At 42.5% G+C, this 25,764-nt stretch overlaps 1 protein-coding gene across 2 annotated transcripts in view; it reads right to left on the reverse strand.

Annotated features, from left to right (window-relative positions):
• LOC148809455 (uncharacterized) overlaps nucleotides 1–25,764 on the reverse strand; it is an 83,295-nt gene that overhangs the window by 36,766 nt on the left and 20,765 nt on the right. For both annotated transcript variants that reach the window (XM_088909259.1, XM_088909260.1), the window contains exon 9: nucleotides 16,433–16,575. In XM_088909259.1, coding sequence (XP_088765385.1) covers nucleotides 16,433–16,575 — 143 coding nt within the window. The remainder of the gene's footprint in view (nucleotides 1–16,432; nucleotides 16,576–25,764) is intronic.

The raw sequence follows: 25,764 nt of genomic DNA on the forward strand, positions 1-25,764 counted from the left end.
TGAATTCCATATTATGAAAAACTCTTTAGATTACTTCTTCGGTTTAAAAGAAAATACTGACTCCATTACAAACTATGATGACATGATGCTTAAATCTTTTTAAAGAAAATGCAATTGTTTCCTAATGTTCCCTTTTAAAAGGCTAAAACGGCAACTCTTGTAGTTATACTGTATTCATATACTGTAAATAAGCATCAGGAATAAAAGGGGTTTATTTCTAACACTTATTACAAAGGAGGAATAAAAAGGTGCGAGGACATTTTTTTAGACTGTGAGCTTTCACATGAAAGTACATAAATAATGGAGATTCATCCCTGCAAAACAGTTTGTGAGTCCTGCTTTTCACTAGTTGCTGGCTAACCACGGAATTGAAATATCTAAATTGGAAAACTGACTTCTACAACCATGTGACTGCAAGCAGTCCAAGTCAGGCCTTAAACTTTTCTCCAAGACACCAGGAAGACAACGCAAGGAAAAGCTTTCTCTCTCTTCTGCAGCTACGGACAAACCCAGTTATTTACCAGTGTGACGTTTAAACTCATCAAAGATGTTTGGACAATGGATCTTTGAGTATTAAATTTCATTATTCATATTAGAATTCTGCAGAACTGACATATTACCCCAAACACGTTTGACATTAAGTTCACGTTAATAAATACATATTCACTTGTGCCTGAGAATATAAATGTGATTTACAGTTGCAGCCGCTCAGAACATGTGTTAATCCTGATTACTGCATTAGCTGTACCGCATGGCATTGCAGCAAGGCAGGATGTTTCACAGGCCAAAGACGATCGATAGGCGGCACCTGTCGTGTGTTAGATGTTAGTGAAAAGATTGCTTCATTTAATGTTTCCCTACATTAATATGGAAAATGAATATGAAATTATGTAATACAATTTTGGTAGTTGAAGATAAAAGCAACAGAAGTATAATGTCTCTGAATGTCATAGGCGATGTTAATAATATTAGTAGTTCAGGTGGGTAGCTGCGGCAGCATGCGTAGGCTGCAAAGGAACAAGTAATAGATTTATTCCATGCTGAAAAAAAGAAAGAGAACACAACGTTTCGGCCATGGAGCCTTCTTCAGGTGTGTCGTGAATATAAACATATTATACCTAATGTACATGCCAGCTACCAGTAGCTGGTAGTGGTAGCTAAAAATAAATGTAAAAAAATAAAGTACACAACAGTATTCCACCTTCTTCATAAACATTTTCTGCATCAAAATCTTTAAGTTACTTACTGTGGTTATTTTGGAATAGTTTTGACGTGCTCGTTCTAACTATCTTAAATGGAAACCGACAGGTGAAGGTTCAAGGGGAGAAGCTGGGAGCACTCCGCCCCTTCCTCTATCATTCAATTTTCTCTTTCCCATTTAAGCCCTAACCCCGCTAACATGCACATCTAGAGTTTTGAATTCCCTCCTCCTCCTCTTTCTGTCGTGTTGCCTCTGCACACAGGTTCCCTCTGGGCGGTCAGTGAAGCTCTACCTCAGGCTGGCGGTGCCAGCTTGACCCCTCCTGGGGAGGTTCTGTCAGCGTGAGTCAAAGGGGACCCCCGGCCTCACTGGCCTCACTCAGCAGCTCTCTCTCTTTCCTAGCGTTAATCCCGCATCAGCAGGGTCCGCTTGTCGGCACACCAGTCTCCATTTGGTGGTTTGAACCAAATCTTTGAGCTGACGTTGCCATTAACTGCGACCGAGAAATACTCCAACCGGCGCGTCGCTCCACCTGTCATGGGAGTGGGAGGGGGGGCGGAGGAGAACAAAGTAATCTAGCCAATTCATAGAGGGGGATTATTAGGAGGCATGGGAAATTTGGCCAGGACGGCGGGGTTACACCCCTACTCTTTCCGAGAAACAGCCTGGGCTTTTTAATGACCACAGAGAGTCAGGACCTCGGTTTTACATCTCATCCGAAGGACAGCGCTTCTTTACAGTATAGTGTCCCCATCACTATTCTGGGGCATTAGGACCCACCTGGACCACAGGGTGAGCGCCCCCTGCTGGGCCCACTAACACCTCTTCCAGCAGCAACCTTAGTTTTTCCCAGGAGGTCTCCCATCCAGGTACTGACCAGGCTCACACTTGCTGAGCTTCAGTGGGTTGCCAGTTGTGAGTTGTAGGGTGATATGACTGCTGGCCCTCACTCAGCAGGTCTAACCTACTGATTCCCCTCCTCTCCAGCTCCCAGTCGTGAGGCAGCGCCTCCAAAGCGACTCTTTCACTTCCTTCTCAAGCAGCTTTCTCTTCCTTCTCAATGCCTCTCAAAGTGATTGCTCCAGTCAGGGGTTCTTTCTCTGTCCCGTTGAGGGATTCGTTCCCAGTCGCGAGGCAGCGCCTCTCGGTGAATCAAGGGGGCATGTTTATGTTTTCATGCCCCGGAGGCTTGGGTTCTCCATGCAGTCCGGGTGCTACTTGTCTCTGCTACACCAACCCCTGCTTCTCCACTTGAAGTTTATGTACTTTATAAAAAGCAAGAATTCTTTAAACTTTTCTATGAATACTTGCTGTCGTACTTTGAAGTACGTTTTAAAATGTACTTAATATGGAATCATGTAACTAAAGAAATTTTGGCAGCTGACAATAAAAATAGTTTCTGAATGTCATTAATGCTATTAATTTATGGACCTACTGTAAATATAATATGTTTCTACAGTTGGTAATAGGACCGTATTTTCTTCATACAAATCTGCATCAATTTCTTTGACTTGTTCGCTTGTGGTTATTTTAACTTCATTACCAAGTGACGCTTTGGTACAGTGGTAAAGTACTCACCTGTCAACAAGTCTGATTCCCAGTCAGGGCACAAGTGTTATTTTTAACACAATAAAGACACCTCTAAAAATAAACTAGTAAATGATATGTACACTATATTGACATTTTATTACTTTTAGATATCACAACATGCTAAATATTAAAAATAATATTATGTCATTAATGAGTTACCAAACGTGAATACTGTCAATAGCAGGGAGTAAAAACTGGTTTACAACAAACCTTAAAAGGAAACGGTACACATGTATTTCATGATTGTAATTGTAAAGTAGCATAACAAAGTGGTATTAAAAAGACCACTGAAAGAAAAATGAAAAAAAAATTAGACAAGGCTGAATCTCTCTGAGAATGAAAAACTACAAAAAAGTGGAGAAGAGTGGTAGCTAAAAATAAAAAGAACCAAAATACAGATGCAGCCATTCAAAGTGCGCGTTACAGACACGTACCGGAGGTAATTGGATACGGCGTCGCACATTGTGACGCAAGATGACGTGCGGTACCGCGGTACGTGATTGGTTGACCGACAGGGGCACTCGTGGTCCGTTGGTCTGTCGTAGAAAGACTTACAGTAAACGTCTTTGCTGTGCCCGTTGTAGATATTGAATTTTACCACTGAAGGGAAATCTTAGTAGCTGAGCATAAAAAGAATAGGAGCATACTGTAACACGTGTGAAGGCCATAAACGATATTAATTTTGGAACATAAACATACAGTATATGGCTGGTCTTGGAACTTTAAAGAAAAAATACACACCAGTATTCCATTTCTCCCTAAACATTTTAAGCATCGAAGTCTTTAACTAAAGAGATACCGGAGTCAACAAGCATACTTTTAGAATTTGATTAAAAGGGAATATAATATGGAATCGCGTATCTAACGAAATTAATAACGATATAATTATATTCATGTACCGCAACACAAGAATAGTACACGCTGTACATTGTCTGTCGATAATGTTTCTGTAGTGCTTTTTCAGCACTCTGCATGTGACTGCGCCGGTGGCGCTGTGGGTTAGGTTCCTGACCCCCATGTCACACGGTCTGTGATCGAATCCCACTGGAACTATGAGGTTTTTTTTTAACAAACATTTCTTTGAAAAAATGAAACGTTTCCCTTGGTCAGAGATTAAATAAAACCTCACTTGCACCAAACAAATTTATATTTCTAAATATCACAACATGATCGGATTTAAGTCTTTTTAATAACAATGAATAGTCACCTATGCGTTACAAAATAAACATTTATATTGATTTGAATCGCTTTTTGATTTAAATCGTAAACGCGTGTTTAAATATATGTGTTTAAAGGCGATATACTGTAGAAAAGCGCTGATTCTTATGGAATGTGTTCCGCCGGGGATTCAAAAAATTTATTTTTTTTAATCGCGTATCTAAGGAAAATTGCAGTATAACTTTGTTCATGCACATCATTATACAGTATCTCATTTTGTATTTCTATAAAAAAAAATCGTTTGCCCAGCCACTATTGTTGTTATTGTTTTTATCCTGTAAAGCGCTTTGAGGAGCACAGCTTTTTCACCACTTAGATTACTTTTTGACACCATCCTTACACAAAGCAGAAACTGATTGTATTTTCCGATGACATACTGTACAAGTGCAAAGAGTACAGATTTTAATCGTCTTTTTTCTGAACCAGGGAAAATCTGATCATGTTTCTCTATAACAATAATAAAAAACTTTATTTTACATATCACCTTTAAAAGTGGCATCTCAAAACAATACAGTAGATGTAAACCACAGATTACAAAGTAAATACCCAGACAAACGCAAACGCGTTTTTAATAAAATGCTTTCATTCATTCAACAGAGAGAGATCGTAAAACCTGGGTGTAACAGCTGTTCCTTTTTCTGATCACTCGCTCTCTGAGATACATGAGAATCCAGGCTTTTTTATCAACGCTTTCTTTTCCGTATACCAGATATTATGGAACCACTTCAGAAGGGTGTCAGCCAGTCAGATTCCAGGAATCGGTACTTTAAAGGAAAAATACACACCGGTATTCCATTTCTCCCTAAACATTTTAAGCATCGAAGTATTTAACTAACGTGAAATAGCGTGTGAAAAAGTGGTAGTTTTAAGCTTTTCTGCTAATATAATATGGAATCGCGTATCTAAAGAATTTAATAACGATATGATTATATTCGTGTACTGCGACAGGGCTGTGTAGGGCTGTTTCGCTTCTCTCTTCATGCGACTGTACCAGGAAGAGGATTTCTTTCTATTCGAAACGTGTATTTTAAAAGTTTAAGAAGTAAAAACCTTACAGCGTACACAGATTTCTAAACTGACAGGATCGTTATCTTTGTCTTATGCATAATAATGTTCACCGCTCTGTCCAGCAAATTAATAATAAACTTTATTTTATATAGTGTTTTAAACGAATAAGTAATTAGATTGCTCATAAACCTAATCACTTGCTTTTTCTTTTTTATTAGGCTCAGATTTCAACTATAGATCGTATTATTAATAACCATAATAACAACCAACCAACAAAAACAACCATATAAACATAATACCAACCAAAAACATAGATAACAACCACAATACAAAATCAAATATATCAAACCATTATACTCTCGCAAATTCCTCCAATTATCATAATCCCGCCCCTTATGCAAAACCAAACCCTCCTCCCATCCCAGTTTATCCTCTTTATCATAAACAAAATCCACCTCAATTTTCAACATAAAGCATTACACAAAATCAATACCTCAACACTCCATACCCAACAACGATAATTCACAAACAGCCAGAACATGTAACTCCACATTCCCAAACAGACCTCATTTCCATAGCCCCGCCCCTTATGCAAAACCAACATCCCTCCCCTGTTCTCTCTCTCCCCTGGCATTTGTAATCGTTTTTATTTTCAAATAAATTTTAGCAAAGTCATGTGTTTTAAAAATCTTAAGATTTTTATATTTATGTCTTTATTTAGTGGTTTCATTAGTGACAAAGGCTAAACTTTCTTGGAAAAATGTCTTTTATGTAAACCATGTTTGCTATTAATTCATTCAGGGCTAAAATATGTTCATTGTCTTCAAATGAAAGAAGGGTTCCTTTGGCCGTGGTCGGGTTGAAATTAGAAGCTTGCCACGCCCGGACTGTTACACCAACGTATTAGCATGTTAAAGCGATTTCATTGAGGAGCCTAGCCTTTCTTAACTAGCACTGTACTTACTGGGTTTTTGAGGGGGGGGAGGTGTCTTTCGCTGTGAAACCAGTTTAATTTGTCACAGCCAGCACTCCTGCAGAGAGGGGGGTTGTACTTGCAGTGTATACAGTAGATGGGAAAGCCAGAGCCGACCTCTACGCCGCCCACGTGTTATGCTCTTCCTTAATGTCTAAGCCGGAACACATCATTATATCTCATTTTGTATTTCTTAAAAAAAAAAATCGTTTGCCCAGCCTAACAGTATTGTTGTTATTGTTTTTAACCTGTAAAGCGCTTTGAGGAGCCACCTTTAAAGGCACCATATACAATAAAGTTCATTATTATTACTATTGTTAATTTGCTGGACAGAGAGGTGAACATTATTACACAGAAGACAAAGAAAGCGATTTACGTTGCATTGTGCATTGTGCTGCTGTAATACAGTTTTAAATAATTAAAAGTCTAAACAGTATCAGCTTTGTTTATGGGTTTTAAATAAAGGCGATTTAAACGCGATTTAAATCAATATAAATGTTTATATTGTTACACCTAGGTGACTATTCATTGTTATTAAAATGACTTAAATTCGAACATGTTGTGATATTTAGAAATATAAATTTGTTTGGTGCGAGTGAGTTTTTTTTCCCCCAACAACTTTCCAGAGGAGCTATAAATATTTTAAATAAATACACACAGTATTGCTCATAAGGTCTGCTATTTGAGGTCCAGTTATTTAGATGCATACATCTTATTTTATCTGTGAGATACACAGATCATACATAAACAATGCAGTAAAAAAATGTCTCATCAAGTATTTAATCATTAGGTATAACAGTTTCCCTTTAGGCCTCTGAAAACACCACCTTCTACCTTGTGAATACCAGTACCTCCTAATTGTCTAAAGGCTTTATTTAAAAATTTTTAAAAAAAACTGATGTGCTGAAACAGTACAATTAAACACGCTCTGCAGAAAAGGGGATGGTTGTTAGGTCAGCTTCAGTTTTACACGTACAGTACACATTTGATTTCATTAAAATTATGAGGTACCCTGTATCTGCAGGACTCAAGAGGCTCACAGTCATGTCACTTTGCAGTTGATGTCTCCTAGAGGTTTCTAGATTCTTATTGTAAATAAAAGGAACAGCATACAGTGGGACTTTTTCAAAAACGGGGAACAAATTTCAACATCCGACTGCACCGAGCACACAAATATTGGTTCTAGGCTCCTGAATCACCTTTGGTCCCTGGATCATTGCTTTTAACCATTTACACAAGGTTTTTACTGTAAAGCACTTTCACAGCTCAACATAAATGGACCTTCTGGGGCACAGACTTTAAAGGAGCTTTTTAAAAAAAACAGACTTTGCCTTTCCTGTTATAAGCTATTCTTTTAGCATATGACAAGCATGCCCTTATTATGGCGATATCCTCCTAAACATTGGAGAAATAACTCTAGAAGTTCAATTAAAACAGAAATGCTTCAAATCACTTGGGATACAACAAAAAAGTGGTGTATTATAAAGTGTGTTAAAAATGTAGCTAGTTTGTTTTCATACCTTAGATTGTAATAAAACCTCACCATTTAACACCAACAGGTGTTTTCTTGAAGTCTGCTAGCTTCAAAGTTTATGGTTTGGCTTTTGTGTATAACGACAGTGAACTGCATTGGAAATGTAGGAAAGTAAGCATTAATAAGCAGGAAAATTAAACCAAGAAACACCTAAAGTACTGGACTATATTGCAGATAAACTACCGATCTACCTTTTAAGCCTGTACAACCTGCAGAACTCCAGCTTTAACTGATTGGACTCAACAGCCTAAGTTTTAAGGTTATCCTTACAAGTGTGGAAAAGCATGGGCGTAATGTTGCAGCCTTCACTGTTGTTTTAGAAGTTGTTTTTTCCAGCTGTACATGGACATTTCTGTCTTGAGTCTTTCTTAACAATATGGTGTAAACAGTGTCTGGTTTCTACTGTGATCATTATTTCATTACTGAAGTAGCCTTTTGATATTTGCACAGTATTTTTTGTTGCTATGGCTGTTTTCATATTCGTAGTTTTCTTCTGTTAAAACTTAAAATCTCTCGCATTAAATTGGCTACAAATGCAAGAATTCAACCAGATATTCTTACTTGTAAAATGTCTACTGTTGCATTGCAGTTAGTTAATGTAGTTAGTCCATAGTCAGCAATCTAAACTTTATTGTTAAGCTTTAATGATTTATGTTGTACCAGTAACCTTTAGAAATACTATAGTACTTCACAAATGCTTTGTGTGTTTGGAAATCTTTTGAGTAAAAGCCTTATAAAAATAGGTTTAGTTTTTACAGGACATCACAAAGAAATAGGATGGTATAATTCTTATAATTGCTTAGTGATTGTATTTGGAAGATTATAGACTAAACAGACTTCAGGGATGCCAGTGGATCATTGTGCTATTTGGAATTATTCCAAAAATCAAGTGACCTCTTTGCTGTAGTATCTTTAGTATTATTTATTTAGTATTAATAAAGAATAGATTTATTAAAGTCGTGCGATGTGTAAGCGGGATATGTAAAATAATGTAAAATAAAGTTTTTTATTATTGTTATAGAGAAACATGATCAGATTTTCCCTGGTTCAGAAAAAAGACGATTAAAATCTGTAATCTTTCCACTTGTATGTCATCGGACATTAACGAGTACAACCCCCCTCTCTGCCGGAGTGCTGGCTGTGACGAATTAAACCGGTTTCACAGGTATTTTCAAAGTAGGAAGTACAGTGTTAACTAGTAGCTAGGCTCCTCAATGAAATCGCTTTAACATGCTAATGCGTTGGTGTAACAGTCCGAGCGTGGCAAGCTTCCAATGTCAACTCGACTCGATTGGAAGACAATGAACGTATTTTAGCCCTAAATGAATTAATAGCAAACATGGTTTACATAAAAGACATTTTTCCAAGAAAGTTTATAATTATACGATCTATAGTCGAAATCTGAGCCTAAATATAAAGGAAAAGCATTTTCAGAGAGCAATCACGCTGTGTTTATGTAGAATAAGTGATTAGGTTTATGAGCAATCTAATTACCTATTCGCTTAAAACGCTATATAAAATAAAGTTTATTTAAAGATGAATGATAAGTGTCGCAGTTTAAATAATTTTCGTAGTAGGGCTTGGACAGATTCCAAGTGCATTTTTGCAATTTACGTTGCATTGTCCAATGTGCTGTTGTAATACAGTTTAGAATACAGTAAGTCTAAACTGTATCAGCTTTATTTATGGGTTGCAATTTAGAAAAAGTCAAAAACCGCACTCAAAATGCAATTTAGAGCTTTCTGGCAAGAGGAGACACCCAAATTATAATGTAACATGCCACTGTTTGTGCATGAACAAAGTTATACTGCAATTTTCCTTAGATACGCGATTAAAAAAAATAAATTTTTTGAATCCCCGGCGGAACACATTCCATAAGAATCAGCGCTTTTATACAGTATATCACCTTTAAACACATATATTTAAACACGCGTTTACGATTTAAATCAAAACGCGATTCAAATCAATATAAATGTTTATTTTGTAACGCATAGGTGACTATTCATTGTTATTAAAAAGACTTAAATTCGATCATGTTGTGATATTTAGAAATATAAATTTGTTTGGTGCGAGTGAGGTTTTATTTAATGTCTGACCAAGGGAAACGTTTCATTTTTTCAAAGAAATGTTTGTTAAAAAATAAAGTCATAGTTCCATGGGATTCAATCACAGACCGTGTGACATGGGAGTCAGGAAACTAACCCACAGCGCTACCAGCGCGGTCACATGCTGAGGGCTGAAAAAGCACTACAGAAACATTATCGACAGACAATGTACAGATTTGATAAAGCTATAAAATAATGTAATTAGGCACAGAACAAGTTTACAGCACAGTACAATAATAAATGCTGACCATGACTTTAGAAGCATAAATTGCCTTACACTCAATTTAAACACAAGCTGTCTTTAGCCCTCTAAGCTGGTTCATACAGAAATGTAGAGATCCAGGCTCAGAACACACAGCTTCATTAGCGAATACATATGCAGGACAACTAGAGAAGACGTTTTACAGAGGATGGATTTTTAGAAACATCCCATCAGTGACATCACTGAAGTCAACTCCTAGGTACTGTAACTGTCGTGTGGATAGTTTCACAAGAATCAGACAAAGGTTTAAGCATCGCTTGTTCTAGATAAAACTGCAAAAAAAAAAACAACAACCCCTAATGTACTTCTTTGCGGCTCTGTTTGCCCAAATCATATATTCACAACGTGAAATTAGAAAATAATATTACGTAACCAAAATCCGCAATATGGAAACAGAATCTGTGTAATTGTTGACAGATGATGTACTCGTAACATTTTTACAAGACGAACTACAACATTTAAAAAATGACTTGTATGTACTTGATATCTCTAATCAATCCACTGCACTGCATTTAAACAAAACGAAAACTAGAACGCCCTGGGCATACCGTTTCGCGCTTCTTATCAGTTGCTCAAAAGTAATTTGACCGTATGAAATGCATAATATAAACCTAGAAACATATACGTGAGCAGTATTTATGTAGTATCGGTGTCAAGACATACCTCTCAAATACTGTAAATCAAGTTAAAAATATCTCAAGACCGATTCTGGTCATAATGAAACCATGTTTCGTGTATGTTTTCTTTAAAGTACCGAGACCAGCCATATACTGTATGTTTATGTTCCAAATTAATATCGTTTATGGCCTTCACACGCGTTGCAGTATGCTCCTATTCTTTTTATGCTCAGGCACTAAGATTTCCCTTCAGTGGTAAAATTCCATATAAATATTCAATACTTAAACGGGCACAGTTAAGACATTAAATATACATATACATACTGTATACAGTACAGTTTGCATACGGTAATATGTTTATGTTCCTAAATCAATCTCTTTTATGAGCATGTAAAGGCATGGTGAATCGATTCTCAAAAATTACCGTACTTTGCATGATTGGAAAAAAATGCGTGATTGCGAAATGCTGTGGTGTTACTTTTACAAAGACGGTCAATGAAAAAAATAATGTGGACCAGGGCAATACTTTGAGTTTACAGCTTGTCCAAGGTCATTTATTATTAATACTATTAGTAATATCTTCGTTAAAGACTTTGATGGCTACAGCTCAAACATGAGAGGTTGAGCTTTATTAGCTCCACCTTGCGGAAATTCCGGATACTATTATTTTGCTAGCGGTATTTACCGGTAACTCGCGGTAGACTGCGTACAGCCTACCGGAAAATAATGCGGTATCGCCCGCGCATTTTGAATGGCTGCATCTGTATAATGTTTCTTAATGCTTTGAACTTTCTTAATATTTATAGTATTAATTTATGAATAATAAATAATTTCAAACTGCTTGTTTTTTGTTCAGAGTGATTTTTCACTGTTTTCAAAACCCTCTTTTTAAAATGCCCATGTCTGAGGCATGATGTTTTACTTGTCAAGAACTGCGAGCAAAACACACAGAGCCTTCAAACCACGGGCACTTTAACAACCTCTATATGTGAAAATTTCCACAGATTTTAGTTGAAAAACATCTAGTATCTGGTTTTAGAACCCTTTCTTTGCTTATTCGCAATTACACCTGGTTGGATTTTTAGGATTTTAATGTTCAAAAGCACACCAATGCTACTGTACCTGAACTTGAACTTTATTGCCATATGTACCTGGTACATGTACTGGTACAATGGAATTCTTACTTACAGAAAGTCTCTCGATTGTTAAAAAAGTTCTAAAACACAAAGTGCAGACAGTGCATCAAGACATTATACAAACAAACAGTAGACAATGTACAAGCAAACAAGTAAACAGTTTGAATGTAAACAATGACTGCAGATAGGTGTGGTCCGAGGGGCATGGCCAAATGCATTCACCAATCACACTGCTTGTGGGTAGAAGCTATTAAAGAATATGGTGGCAAGTGTACGTATGCTCTTGTGTCTCTTGCCTGAGGGCAGTGGGGTGAAGAGCTCATGCCCGGGGTGGTGACTGTCCTCTGTGATGGACAGAATTCTACCACAACAGCGATCCTCATAGAGCTGGTTAATCTCAGTGAGACCACAGCCGATGATCTTCTGGGCCATATTCGCCGTTCTCTGCAATTCCTTTCTCTCTCGAGAAGAGGTGTTGCTATACCACACAGTGATCCCGTTGGTGAGGACGATCTTGATGGTGCAGCGATAGAAGTTCACCAACGCAGATACTGGCATCCCCCATTGCTTGACCTCAGGAAATAGAGGCACTGCTGAGCCTTTTTCAAGATAATGTCCATGTTCACAGTCCAGGTTATTAGGAAGTACAACCTTGGACACAGAAAGCAGCCTTGTGGGGTGCCAGTGCTCAGGGTGAGCGGTGTTGATGTTTTATTACCTATCCACACCACCTGTGGTCTCTCGATTAGAAAGTCCAGCAGCCAGTTGCAGACAGAGTTGCACAGTCCTAGTCCCCTGAGCTTTGTCACCAGTTGGCTGGGTATGACTAAATTGAATGCTGAACTGTAGTCCACAGACAGCATTCTCACATATGAGTTCTCAGTGTCCAGGTATTCCTGTACTGTATGTAGAGCCAGGGAGACAGCATCTTCCACTGATGTGTTGTTCTGGTAGGCAAACTGCAAGGGGTCCAGGGACTCTGTGATGGAGGTGTTCATGTGTGACAATACCATTCTCCAGGAATTTCATCACCACAGATGTTAATGCTACTGGGTGGTAATCTTTCAGGCACGTCACTTTTGCCTTTTTGGAGAGTGGAACAGCAGTGTTCTTTTTAAGCAGGTGGAGACAATGGACTGCGACAGGGAGGAATTAAAGATGTCCGTAAGCACTGTGGCCAGCTGGGCTGCACATGTCCTCAGGACACGAGGTGGTATCCCATCAGGCCCTGCAGCCTTATGGGTTTTCACCCTGCTCAGAGTCTTCCGTACATCCTGCTCTGAGAGTTTCAGAACAAACTCACCCTGCACACTTGGGGTCTTCTCAGCAGTGCCCGTGTTCAGAGCATAGAAATGGTTCAGCTCGTCAGGCAGGGATGTTGTTTGTGTCGATCTCCTGGCTGCAGCCCTTCTAGCCTATAAATTAATGTCCTAATTTTCTTTTCTGGTACACAAATCTTGGTGCAGTATTTAATATAGCTGGTGACCGCATCTGTATACTCATTTAAATCTGTGTTGGGAGCTCTGAATGCATCCCAGTCTGTACTATCAAAGCAGTCTATTAACCTGCTTTCCACCTCCTCAGACCAACAACACACTGACCTGTTCGCAATGGGAAAGGTTTTTAGCTTCTGTTTGTACCCAGGAAGCAACAGGAGAGCGATGTGGTCCGACTTACTGAAACTTGGTTTGGGAAGCGCTTTGTATGCTCCTTTTATTGTTGTGTAGCAGTGGTCAAAAATATTGCCTCCTCAGTGACATGCTGAAAGTATTTTTGCAGTACTTTCCTCAGATTGCAGTGGTTGATGTCCCTGACTACAACTGAGACGGCTGCCAGGTGAGAGTTTTCGTGCTTAATGATAATGTCATGGAGTTCGCTGTGTGCTGCTTCCACGCGGGCTTGAGATTGAATGTAAAGGAACATAATAATGGTAGTGGAAAACTCCCTCGGCAAATAAAAGGGTTGACATTTTATGGTCAGGTGTTCTAGATTTGGTGAGCAGGATTTAGAGATTACCTCCACGTCTGTGCACCATTTACTGTTGACCAGGAAGCCAATGCCTCCTCCTTTGTGTTTGCCGGTTGCTTGGTGGTTTCTGTCCATGCGGTAAACTGTTACGGTGCGGAAGAAGGACCCTAAGCAGAATCCTCTGAACTCAAATGTACCAGCAGGAGTTTATCCAAAAACGTGGGTCAGGAAGTCAGGGTTGAAAACCAGTAAATCCACAATAACCCAGTCGAGATCCAGGAGACGAAGTCAGAGACAAAGCCAGTGGTCAGAGCCAAAAACCTAGAAATCTTGCAAACAGGGAACAATGCAGTTCTAGCTAGGTAAAACCCAGCAAGGAGTGGTGGGTCAGGTTGGTTTAAGTAGGCAGGTGGGAGAGGGTGTGTCTGATTAGTTCTTTGGAAACTGCACTGGAATGTGCAGGAGTTGATTTAGGCGATGAGTTCTCCAGGGGTGTGACATAATATAAACGGTGAACCCCTTTGGCTGGATGGTGGTGCCCAGGATGTACTGTACGCATTCAGCCAGGTTTCAGTGAAGGTGTACACGCAGCATTCCCTCAGGTCCCTTTCCGCTTTGATCCAACAGTGTAGCTTGTCTATCTTATTGTCCAGTGACTGAACATTAGGTAACAAAATAGACGGCAGTGGTGGTCTGTGCGGACACCTCCGTAGTTGCGCTACTATGCCACCTCGTCTCCCCCAGCGTCTGTTTACCGCATCTCTGTCCGGTCCGGTCAGGTATGTGAAAACAGTTGTTTGATGACCCTCAGGAGTCTGGCCCCAGGTTTAAAAGTGTTTTTTCTGCCATAAGTAATGACAGCCATTGAGTGCCCAACACAAAACAAGAGTATTAATGTGTAAATAAACGTTTAAACAGACACACAGTGAGAGAGCTTTCTGTACACAGTCATCATCTTGGCGGTGCCAGAAGTATCTGTAGGACGCACCCCTACCTTAACAAAGCCAGTAATTAAATGAGACTGTAAATCTCTGTGCACTGAAACCACAAGAAGTCTGGTCTTTTTCAATAAAATCCCATCTAAAAAAGAAGGTTTGGAATCTAGATTTGATAGAGATCCGAGACGATGGCTCTCTGATATCCTTAGGTAAACCGAGCGACTAAAGAAACCCACTGTCGATAAAATATCTGCCTTGTACCATTTCTTAAACTGCTCCAAAGTCGTGCACAGAGTAAAATCCTGTAACCTGAATGGCATGACAGACACACCACCAATTACCCCAACAGAGCACCTATAGTATAAAATAACCTTCGGTGCACTGACACAGAAACTGTGTACAGATCGTGTGCATCTAATCTTGAGTACCTCACTATTAAATGTCACCCTCTTTGCCTACTGTGGGAATTTAGGGCTGTTATTATGAACACTGTGCTAATGCAACATGCTAATGCCGAAGCAGTACTCAGCGAGTTGTACAGTGTCATCAGCAAGCATGAAAACACGCATCCAGAAGCTGTTTCTGTCTCATAAAGTCTGGTTCTGGAGTGTTCTGGCTGCCACTCCCCTCACCAGTGTTCATTTTTTATCATCTACTTTTCATTATTAACTCTCTCCAGGGTATGGGTTGTTTGACCTCCCTTGTCTTTCAGGCACAGGTGGGGGATGTTTCCAATGCCATTTTAAATCAATACATTTGTTTCCCTAAAATATATACGTTTGAGTCTTAACACAGTTGACAAACATCCATCTGTAGAATTCTGCCAGAATATCAGCTGAAACAAACTTCACAAAAAATGGCACAGAAGAATAAGTCAAGGTGTTGTGCTACAGAAAACCAATAGAAACCCACACAGTAAGTGTCACGAATCGCACACGGGCATGTAAGCGCTCCCACATTCCCACGAGCTCTTCTCTCCCTAAATGTTCATGCACCGATCTTCTCAGCACTATTTAAACCCTCACTAGTCTTCCCTTCTTCGCTCATGATTGAGATCTCCTCCCTGAGCTGTGTATTCGTATGTTTCCTACTTTTCTTGTTGTTAGGCCACCGGTATTCCGACTCAAATGCCTCCCTTCGACTACGTCTTCGCCTCCCGATTTGGTACTTACGAACTCTTGACTCCTTCCCGGATTTTGGACCCCTGCTCTTGTACTCGACCACGCCTTCGCATACCGACTCAACTCCTAACCTTCGCCATTGGAAGCGCCTCACATAGGATCCCTATCTACTGAAGCCCGGCCATACCTGACAGTAAGGGAGCTGAGACTTGAAAGGACTGCACTTTCACACTCTATCACATCATTTTTTCATCTTCTTTTCACTAATACAATGTTTCCCAAGGTCACAGGTCTGCCAGCAGCAAACACCGTGAGATTATCCACTGTGTCACAGCAACCAATAAGCTTCTAATCCGACAGTATGAAAGTTCACTTCTCCCTCTACAGGAGATTGGTCTCCTAAAATATTCAATTAACATTTTCTATACCTGTAATTCTTGGGTTTTGTTATTCCTAGTGAATTTAGAAATAAACTCTCAAATAAACAACTGCAAAAATGAAACATGTGTGAGTGAATTATGTGACTTTTAAGCCATTCATTATACTTAAAACATTAGTTTAAAACTGATTAGCATGTGAATGAAAACTATGAGTACAGCTTTAGTAAACAAATACAGCTACAGAGTGGAGATGTGTAAACATGTTTAAACAAATTATAATTCAGTACAAATTCATAAATTCAGTTATGAGATTAAAAACACATCAGTAGTTAATAGATGAGCATGAAAGAAAAACATGAAGGAAATAGATTAAAAACGTACCTTTCATCATTAGGACCAGCTCATAAAGCTGATTCTGGAGACTCTCCATAGTCATATAATCCACTTTCATCTGGTACAGTTTGCTATACCGCAGTTGCACTACACACTTAGTTGTCGATATGCATGAGTTCTCTGGGCCTTTTCTAGAAAATAAGAATACAGATAAAAATATTTTTGACAAATATGTAACTTTTTATTGTCTGTGTTGAGAGGTCATGGTAGATAGAGCAGCTACTGTATACTGATGCAGCCCCTCAGAGCATGCATCGTTTCTTAATACCGTGTTTGTGGCACAGTGGCATGTAACAGGGTGTGATTCACTGGCCAAAGACAATCGATAGGTGGCACTTGTGGTGCTTTCGATGTTAGTGATACTATTATTGTTACTCTACTGTGCATCTTTAAATCCACTTAAAATGCGATATTAACCTTGAATTATGCTAATTTTGGTAGCTGAATATAAAAACAACCGAACTATCATTTCTAGGAACATAGTGTAGCGCATTCTCCCCGGGCAGAGGCAGAAGAGCGCCCGGCTATGGTACACGGTGAGGGGCAGGACAGGAGTGGAAGTGGTCAGGGCGGGGTTTAGGAAGGCCGCTGACCAGTGTGGCTGTCCTACAGTGAAGCGGGCATACAGTCTGGGGAGGTGTCCGTTTTCATTGTAAATAGTTCCCTGCTTCTGCACCCCTGGGTGTTACTCTCTCCCTTTCTTTTCTCTCTCTCTTTTCTCTCTCTCTCTCTCGGGCGCGCGGGCGGTGTGGTAGCTCGCGCTGTTGGGGGTGGGGTGTCTGTCTCTCTCTGGTTGGGGGCGTGGGAGAGCCGGCTGGCAGGTGGTGACGGAGAAGAAAAATAAAGGCAGCTTTTAACTCCGCAAGTCTGAGTTCTTGTGTCCGTCCTATCCGAACCCGAAATCGTTACATTGGTGTCACAAGCAGGAGGATGGACAGTGAATGGCCGATGTTGTGAGACTCGGAGAAGCGCCGGATCCCCCAGCAGCTGAGTGACCCCCTAAAGCGCCTTTTGGGGGTGAGCAGCAGCCGCCAGGGGCCAGGACGACCCCTCAGCGCCGCCAGTGGCCACAGCCCTTATCAGGGCTACCCAACGACGACCCACTCAGTGGAAGGGGGGCCCTTTCCCGGGTCGCCTCAGGCCATGTGGCAGGAAGGAGATGCCAGACCAGCAGGGTCCAGCCCACCACCCCTGTTCCAGCCTGCGCCGGTGAGACTGAGCCGTTATAATGGGGAGGTCCCATGGCAGATGTTCGAGGCCCAGTTCCAGATTTGCCTGGGCAAACGGCTGGTCTCAGGTGGAGATGGCGGGCCACCTCGCCGCAGTCCTGGAGGGGAAGGCCTGCCAGGCGTTGCTGGATGTACCCGGAGACCAGCGGTACAACTACGCGGTGTTGGCGTCGGCCCTCCGGAGGCGTTTCGGTGGGGGAGAGGAGGCGCCGGGATTGCTGCGGGCGAGGCTGGTCCAACACCGCCGCCTAGCGGGAGAGCCACTGGGTCCTGTCACCGCGGACGTAATCTACTTATCTCGCCAGGGTTACCCTACTCTCCTGGAGGAGGCCCACCGGGAGATAGCGCTCCAGGCGTTTCTCCGGGCCCTGGCGCCAACTGAGGTGCAGCACCATGTGATGCTGGCCGCGCCGGTTTCCTTGGAGCAGACCCTGGCTCTGGCTGAACAGGCTGATGCCATGTTCAAGGAGACCGGTGGGCACCAACGGAGGGGCACTCCCTGCCGGGCAGCGGAAGCGGCGCACGGGGAATCAGATGGGGAGGAGGAGACGGCCAGCGCGGCGACACAGGGGGAGCGACGACGGCGGGTCATCTGCCACTGCTGTGGGGAGAGGAGGCACATCGCCCGGGAGTGTTGGGCGCCGGAGCCCCGGGGACTCCGGAGACCGTCGGGAAACAGGAGCGGGACGGCCTAAAGGGGGAAAGGCCGTCCTTGACCAACGCTACCCCCGCTCTGGAAAGCCAGAGGGAGCGCTTCACCCCGTCTGCTGCTGTGGGAAGGGTTGACCACAGTCGGGGCTTATTTCTTCCGTGCCTCGTCGAGGGCAGACCCTGCCAGGCCCTCGTCGACACCAGTTCGACCATCACCCTGCTGCGGCCTGGTGTCCTGCCGGGCACCGAGGCAGCGGAACCCCCAGGATGGGAAACCACCAGTCTGCGGCTGAGGACGGTGACGGGGCAGTGTGCCGAGGTCCTCGGCAAGCGGGCACTCACCATGCAGTTTGGGGCCGCGAGGGTGAAACACCCCTTCTACCTCGCCCCAATCCGCAAGAACTGTATCCTGGGGTTGGACTGGTTGCAGCAGGTAGGTGGATGCCTTGACTTGGGCCGGCGAGAGTTGGTGAGGCAGGGGGAACGAATCTGTCTCGCGGCGGGCGGGGCGGGAGGTGTCCAGGGCGCGTGGGCTGACTGGAGCGGGAAGCAGAGGCAGCAAGGCAGTTGACAGGGCGGCCGCTGGGGGGAATGCGGGGACCAAGCGCAACGGTGAGATAGGGCGTGCTGTGGGGGAGCTGTTGCGGTGTAGCAGCGAGGGCCTCACTCGAGGCCAGCGCCGGCAGCTGCGGTCTCTCCTTGCTGAGAACGAGGATCTGTTCGCGGTGAGGGATGAGGACTGCACCCGCAAGGCTCTCACGCAGCACGGGATCGACACCGGGGATGTGTGGCCCATTCCCGTTCCACCCCGGCGGATGGCCTACGTCAAGCGGGCGGCCGCGGAGGAGAAGGTTCGGGAGATGGCTGCAGCAGGAAGACAGCCTTCTCCATCGGCCAGGGGCTCTGGCAATTCACTGTCATGCCTTTCGGACTGTGTAATGCCCCGGCAACGTTTGAGCGGTTGATGGAGCAAGTGCTGGCATCAGTTCCCTGGAGCAAGTGCGTGGTGTACTTGGACGATTTGCTCGTGCATGCCCGGGGTTTCGAGCAGGCCCTGGCAAACCTCCGGTTAGTGTTGGCTTGCATCCGGCGGGCCGGGTTGAGGCTCAACCCCGGAAATGCGGGCTCCTGCGGCGGGAGGTTACTTTCCTGGGGCATGTGGTCGGGCCGTGAGGGGTGACCACGGACCCGGGGAAGGTTGCCGCGGTGCGCAACTGGCCGGTGCCCCGCACCGTGACGGAGCTCCGCAGTTTCCTGGGGTTGGCGTCTTATTACCGGAGGTTTGTCCGGGATTTCGCCAGCCTCGCTACCCCGCTGCACCGCCTCACGGAGAAGGGGCGGCGTTTTGTGTGGGACGCAGACTGTTAGGGGATCTTCCAGGTGCTGCGGGAGGCACTGGTGGGGGCCCCTGTCCTGGGCTTCCCGGATCCGATGCTGCCCTATGTGCTGGATACGGACGCCAGTGCTACGGGGGTGGGCGCCGTGCTAGCACAGGAGGGGCCAGACGGAGAGAGGGTCGTCGCGCACTTTAGCCGGGCGCTCAATAAGGCCGAGAGGAATTATTGCGTCACCCGGAGGGAGTTGCTGGCTGTAGTCTCGGCGGTCCGCCACTTCAAGCCCTATCTGTTCGGGACCCGTTTCAAACTGCGGACGGACCATGCGTCCCTCACCTGGCTGCTCAATTTCAAAGAGCTGGAGGGTCAAATGGCGCGGTGGATTGAGGTTCTGCAGGAGTATGACTTCAAGGTCGTGCGCCGTGCAGGGTCTCACCACAGAAATGCAGACACTCTCTCGCAGAGGCCCTGCAAGGCAGCGGACTGCCGCTATTGCGGCCAGCGGGAGCAGCGTGAGGAGGCCGCCCGTGGCAAGTGGGGAGCGAGCACCGCGGCCACGTCCCTGAGCCTGGGTGTGGGTGTGGGCCTGGCAGACCTGGCGCAGCAGCAGGAGGCAGACCCCGACATTGGGCCGGTGCTCCGCTTGAAGGCGGCGGGGACCCGGCCCGTGCGGGAGGAGCTCGCCCTTCACCCCAAGTCCGTGAAGGCGCTTTGCGCACTTTGGGAGGCCTTGGAGGTGAGGAACGGGGTGTTGTGCCGGGGGTGGCGGGTGCCCTCCAGCAGCGAGGTAAGGTGGCAGTTTGTGGTGCCGCGGTCACTCCACAGGGTGGTTCTCCAAGCGGTGCACGGCCAGCCGGGTGTGGGGCACTTCAGCTCCGCGAAAACCCTGCGGCGACTCCGAGGCCACTTCTATTGGGGTCTCTGTCACCGGGACATGGAGCGGTTCTGCCGGACGTGCGCGGTTTGCGTGGCCCAGAAGGGTCCGCCCGGGCGCTCAAGGGCGCCCCTCCAGCAACATAAACATTTCACGGGGTTTAGGAAGGCCACTGACCACTGCAGCTGTCCCACAGTGAAGCATTCATAAACATTTTCTTCATCAAAGTCTTTAACTCGGACACTTGCTGAGGTTATTTTGGAAATGTTTTGAAATGTTCATTCCAACTATTTCAAGTTTATATGTTTTCTAAAAAGCTATAGTGTTTTAACCATTTGTATGAATACTTGCTGTCATTATTACTATAAAAAATGTTGAAGTACATTTTAAGATCCACTTAAAAGGGAATATTAGTATGGAATTGCATAACCAAAGAAATTTAAAGATGCCCTTAAACAGAAATCGCAATTGAGTTTTTTTCAAGTTCATACAGCATTACTTTTAAACACACATTTTAATGACACTATGTATATTTTTAAGTAACATTTTTTTTTTGCTGCCCTTTGTTATATCAGTTAATATATTATTAGTAGTGTTTAAAAGTATTTGGCTTCATCTGAGTTGTTAGAAAAAGTTGTATAAATTGCACTTGTGGTGCGTGGCATGTATTTAATCTTAACCTTTCTGATGTCGCACTAGAGGGAGTGTTTTGTAGCACTAGAGGGAGGGAAGCTGGGTGTGGGTTTTTATTTTTACACTCCGTCAACACACATTCACTGATGTAGCTTTAGCTTAGGAACTCCAGTTCTCATGAGCCCCACAGGGCCTCCTGGCATGTCTCCAGTTACTAAGTAAGGCAAGTTACTGTATTCAAAGCACTCTTCAGATATTCGCACGTATGTAAACATTCATCTGTACTGTTTGTCAAAACAGACCACATGGCTTTTCTTAAGAGATGGACTATGGCCACAATTAACAATCACTTTCATGCCAGATAATGAAAATGAAAGTCAGCAAGAGACATTGTAGAGCATTGTATTGAATTTGTATTGACATTGTATTGAACAGGCTACCAAAAATAAACTATTTTTTATACATCAGGCTGAGTGACCATGTCTCAGGGTGCCCACTCACTGCACAGGTTCATCCATGTTATTGCTATTTTTATTTTCAATATTAATTTAACTGTTTTTTACTTCCACCGTTTACAGTATTTAAGTTTTGCTTCATTATTAATATTATTTTAATATTTTAACATACTGTAATATATAAATAAAGAAAAATGTCAATATAGAAAACATACGTTTTATTACATTTTACTTTTAGAGAAAGAGTCTTTATTTGTTGAAAACACAACTTGTGCATTGGCCAGGAATCAAACTTCAGACCTTTTAGCTGGGAGGAGAACATTCTATCCCTGAACCAAAGCCTCACTCAGTTTGGACAAGTTAAAATAAAAACCATAAGAGTTACTTTTTCCATTTTCTACAAGCATTTCCAAGACACTATAAGCATTGAATTTCCCATTATAACAAACTGTAACTAAAACAAGCACTTCAAACTGCTTCCAAAATAACCACAGCCAGTCACCAAAGAATTTGATGCAGTTGTTTATGAAGAAAGTGGAATACACTACCACTACCAGTAACACAGGAGTGCCAGACTCAGAGGGACCAGTCAGCCCCCCTGTGCCACCTGCTACTGCGCTAAGCACTGAGAGGAAAGCTAGAACAGGGAACCAGGAAGAAACTCTTGTAGATTTCCGTAAATGGGTAAGAGAGAGCCAGCAGGCCCCAGCGCTGGTGCAAAAGAAGAAAGAGCTCTATGTTGTGTGTGAAAAAATGGACTTGTGAAGCCGTATAAAAAGGAACATTTGCTCTGTCTGTCTAGGTGGTGATGTTGTGAAGAGGTTAGGAGTAAGAGAGAGAAAGAAGGAAAAGTAGTAGAAGTAGTAATTTTAGTTTTGGGTTTTGTTTAGTATTAGACTGGGGACTAGTGGGACAGGGAATATGTTTTTAGTATCATACTTTTGTTATTTTTCTTCTTATTGAGAAGACATCTGTAATCAGTAAGATTATTGCTTTCCCTTTCCGGATGCTCGCTTAGCCCTCCTTAGAATCGCCATATGAATCCTGTACTGCTTAAATCTGTGATCCCTATAAGGCTTCGAAATAAAGAGTTTGTTGTTTCAGAAGCTTGCCTCTCAGATATGACCTTATCTGGAAATCTATCAACTAGCTGTTAAGGGTCACCTTTAGAGCCTTGCAGGAGTACTGGGGGGACTATGCCAGCTCTGCCCAGAGGTTTTAGGGTCTGCGCCCCGCAGGGGTAGGAGACTCAATAGTGCCAGGGAAGCATCCTCCTCAGTATCCTTCACCAGGTAACTCCTGCGCTTTGCTAGTTGAGCTGCAACAGAGGCTTCCCAGCACAAACCCCCTAATCTTGACCTTCAAGGTAGAGTGAGTCCATGTGCCTCAGCGTGAACTCTTCCCTGACACCAGGTGGATATGACCAAAATATTATGTTTTCTCCAAGTCAACTAACAGCTTTCTGTCCTGACTGCTGTTATGTCAGGGGCAGTAGTATTGCAGGTTTAATACCAGTCCCTGGCGAAACAGGACTAGCCAGGTCTAGTACAATCCCATACCATGCAAAATTATCTACAGTTCACCACGTTATACCGCACTACGTGATTGGCTGGCCAACATGACCACTCGTGGTTGCCTTATTTAATCTCTTTACTGTGAACGTTTAAATCCGCTTTATATTGATATTGGTATTAATATGGTATCTAATATTTTATAGCTAAAGGGAAATTTTAGTAGCTAAGCATAAAAATTAAAGGAGCATAACGCAGTCTTAAAAAATATTAATTTAGGAACATAAACATGTAAACTGTATATGGCTGGTATTGGTAGTTTAAATAAAAAATACACACCAGTATTCCACTTTCTTCCTTAACATTCTAGGCATCAAAGTCTTTCATTCGGTTACATACTGTGGTTATTTTGGAAAAGTTTTTACGTGCCCCTTCTGACTGTATTAAGTTTATATACTTCATAAAAATTTATAATGTTTTAACCTTTTCAATGAATATTTGTGCTCGTTATCGCAGTAAAAAAACACATACTTTTTAGAATTTGATTAATATAGGGAATATAATTATATAATAAAATAAAATATAATCTAATAAAATTAGGGAATATAATATGGAATCATGTATCTAAAGAAATTAAGAACGATATAATTATATTCATATAGCTCAAATGATCAAATCAATCTGACTCATTCACCCGCGATTACTTGGAAACGTTTTGCCTGCCCTGCTGAGTTAGAGCTTAAGTTGTCAAGCAGTGCGTTGGAGTAATGGCTTTGGTGTGTAATTCACAACGCGAAGGTTGGGGGTTCGAACCCAGCTCTTGCCATGAGTCTTCTTTTAACAAGTAAACATTTCTTTGAAAAACTAAAATAGTAACTATTTTTACTATAACTGTTACTCACCCTAACAGGGAAAGTAACATGGCTGAAGAGAGGGACAGAGCTGGTCCTTCCTCAGCCTATTAACTACTTTCCCCATTCAAGGAAAAATACGGGTTCATGTATGCAGGTCCCCCAGACCACACTACCAATTAGGAGAATCTGCTACAAGGACCTACGCATATTAACTAACACCCTACTTGCTGTAACCTGAACATTAAACAACGGGGATCAAAGAAACCAGGGCTGAAGCTGGTGCAATAAACATTCCCAACCGAACTTGACCCACTAGGTTTCTGCTTTGTTCTGAATCTGATGACAGGAAGAGTGAACTACGCTTCTCCCTTGTAACCCTTAACCCTTTACCTCTTTTACCTACAAGACAGCAAACTCACATTTCCCCTTAACCTTAAATCAGACCTGTTTTTCTGGGTCTAACTATAATCCTGTAACTTGTCAAACTTCATGACTATATGATTAGACAACTTCTCCTCTGGTCTTTTCCAGTTTAAAGAGAAGTGTATTCTATTCAACATCAACTCATGTACATCAACTCATGTACAGTAGATGTCTGCACTTATTTTTGACTGGATTCTGAGCTGCACACCCACAATACATTCTGAGATGCTCCGAGAAAAGGCTGCGCATTACAGACATCTAAAATCCAGTCCAACAGCTACAATTAAGCTTTGGACTGCATCAACAACAGCTCTCCAAGCTGAAGATGAAGACACTGCAAAAGGCAGCAACAACTTTTCAGCTTCAGTCAGCGCCAACTTCTGAGAAAGACCAAGATCAGAGTCAACAGTCTGCAGAAGGTTTCATTGAAAACAGGGAATATCACTGTTTATAATAATGAAAACAGAAAGAGTTTCTAGAGAGCCAGTTTCTAGAACCTAGCGATTTGTTCACACTCTTAGGAAACATACTTTCACATGCATTTGGAGAGTCCCTAAAGCACCTTCAGAGAGTACACAGAGGACTAGCTAGTTGCCCTTTTTTATAATATTACATTACTATTTATTATTATTATTAGTAGTAGTAGTAGTAGTAGTAGTAGTATTACATAATGGATTTACTCTTCAGGGGATGCAGCAGGCACACATTGCAGAATAGACATATAAGTACAGTGGAGGAGCCCCAAAATATGTAGAGTGATTGTAAGTCCTGGAACTAGTAAAGACCATCATGATAAAAGACTAAGATAATTTGTTCATCACTCCAATGTACAATTCAGTGAAGAAAGTGAGTTTTTGCGTATTGACTCCACTGGTCATTATCAGGGGTTCATGTCCTAGTGACACATAATATGGAGTCTAAGTGAACAATTAACAAATAACATCCATGTTTGGTGCTTAGGACATTTATTTCGTCAAGTCACTCAACCTCCAATGTCCCTGCACGCTTGTGTCTCTGTTATAAGAAGAAACAGGGTTACTTCAGGCAACACTCAGAGAGTCAACTTAGATTAGCAGACAGACTTGAAGTAGAAAAACTTTAGGCAAGGGTTAGCCTTCTTCTTACAGACAGGTTTAGAGCTCCTGTCTGTCATAGTAATAAAAGAGAATGCAGCTCTCTGAGGAAAGCTGTCATAGCACTGTTGGTTAAAGTGCTAGGTTCATTTAAAGATTAAGAGACAGAATTAAAATAGTAGCCGATCTTGTTATTTTGTTATTTTGTCATATCAGAGTCATCAGGTATGCACTTATGACCAGAGACCCTGACCAAACTGCACCTAAAAGCAGCATCTTACAC

The sequence above is a fragment of the Atractosteus spatula genome, unplaced genomic scaffold (genome assembly GCF_055471065.1).
Source record: "Atractosteus spatula isolate fAtrSpa1 unplaced genomic scaffold, fAtrSpa1.hap1 Scaffold_13, whole genome shotgun sequence".
Taxonomy (NCBI): domain Eukaryota; kingdom Metazoa; phylum Chordata; class Actinopteri; order Semionotiformes; family Lepisosteidae; genus Atractosteus; species Atractosteus spatula.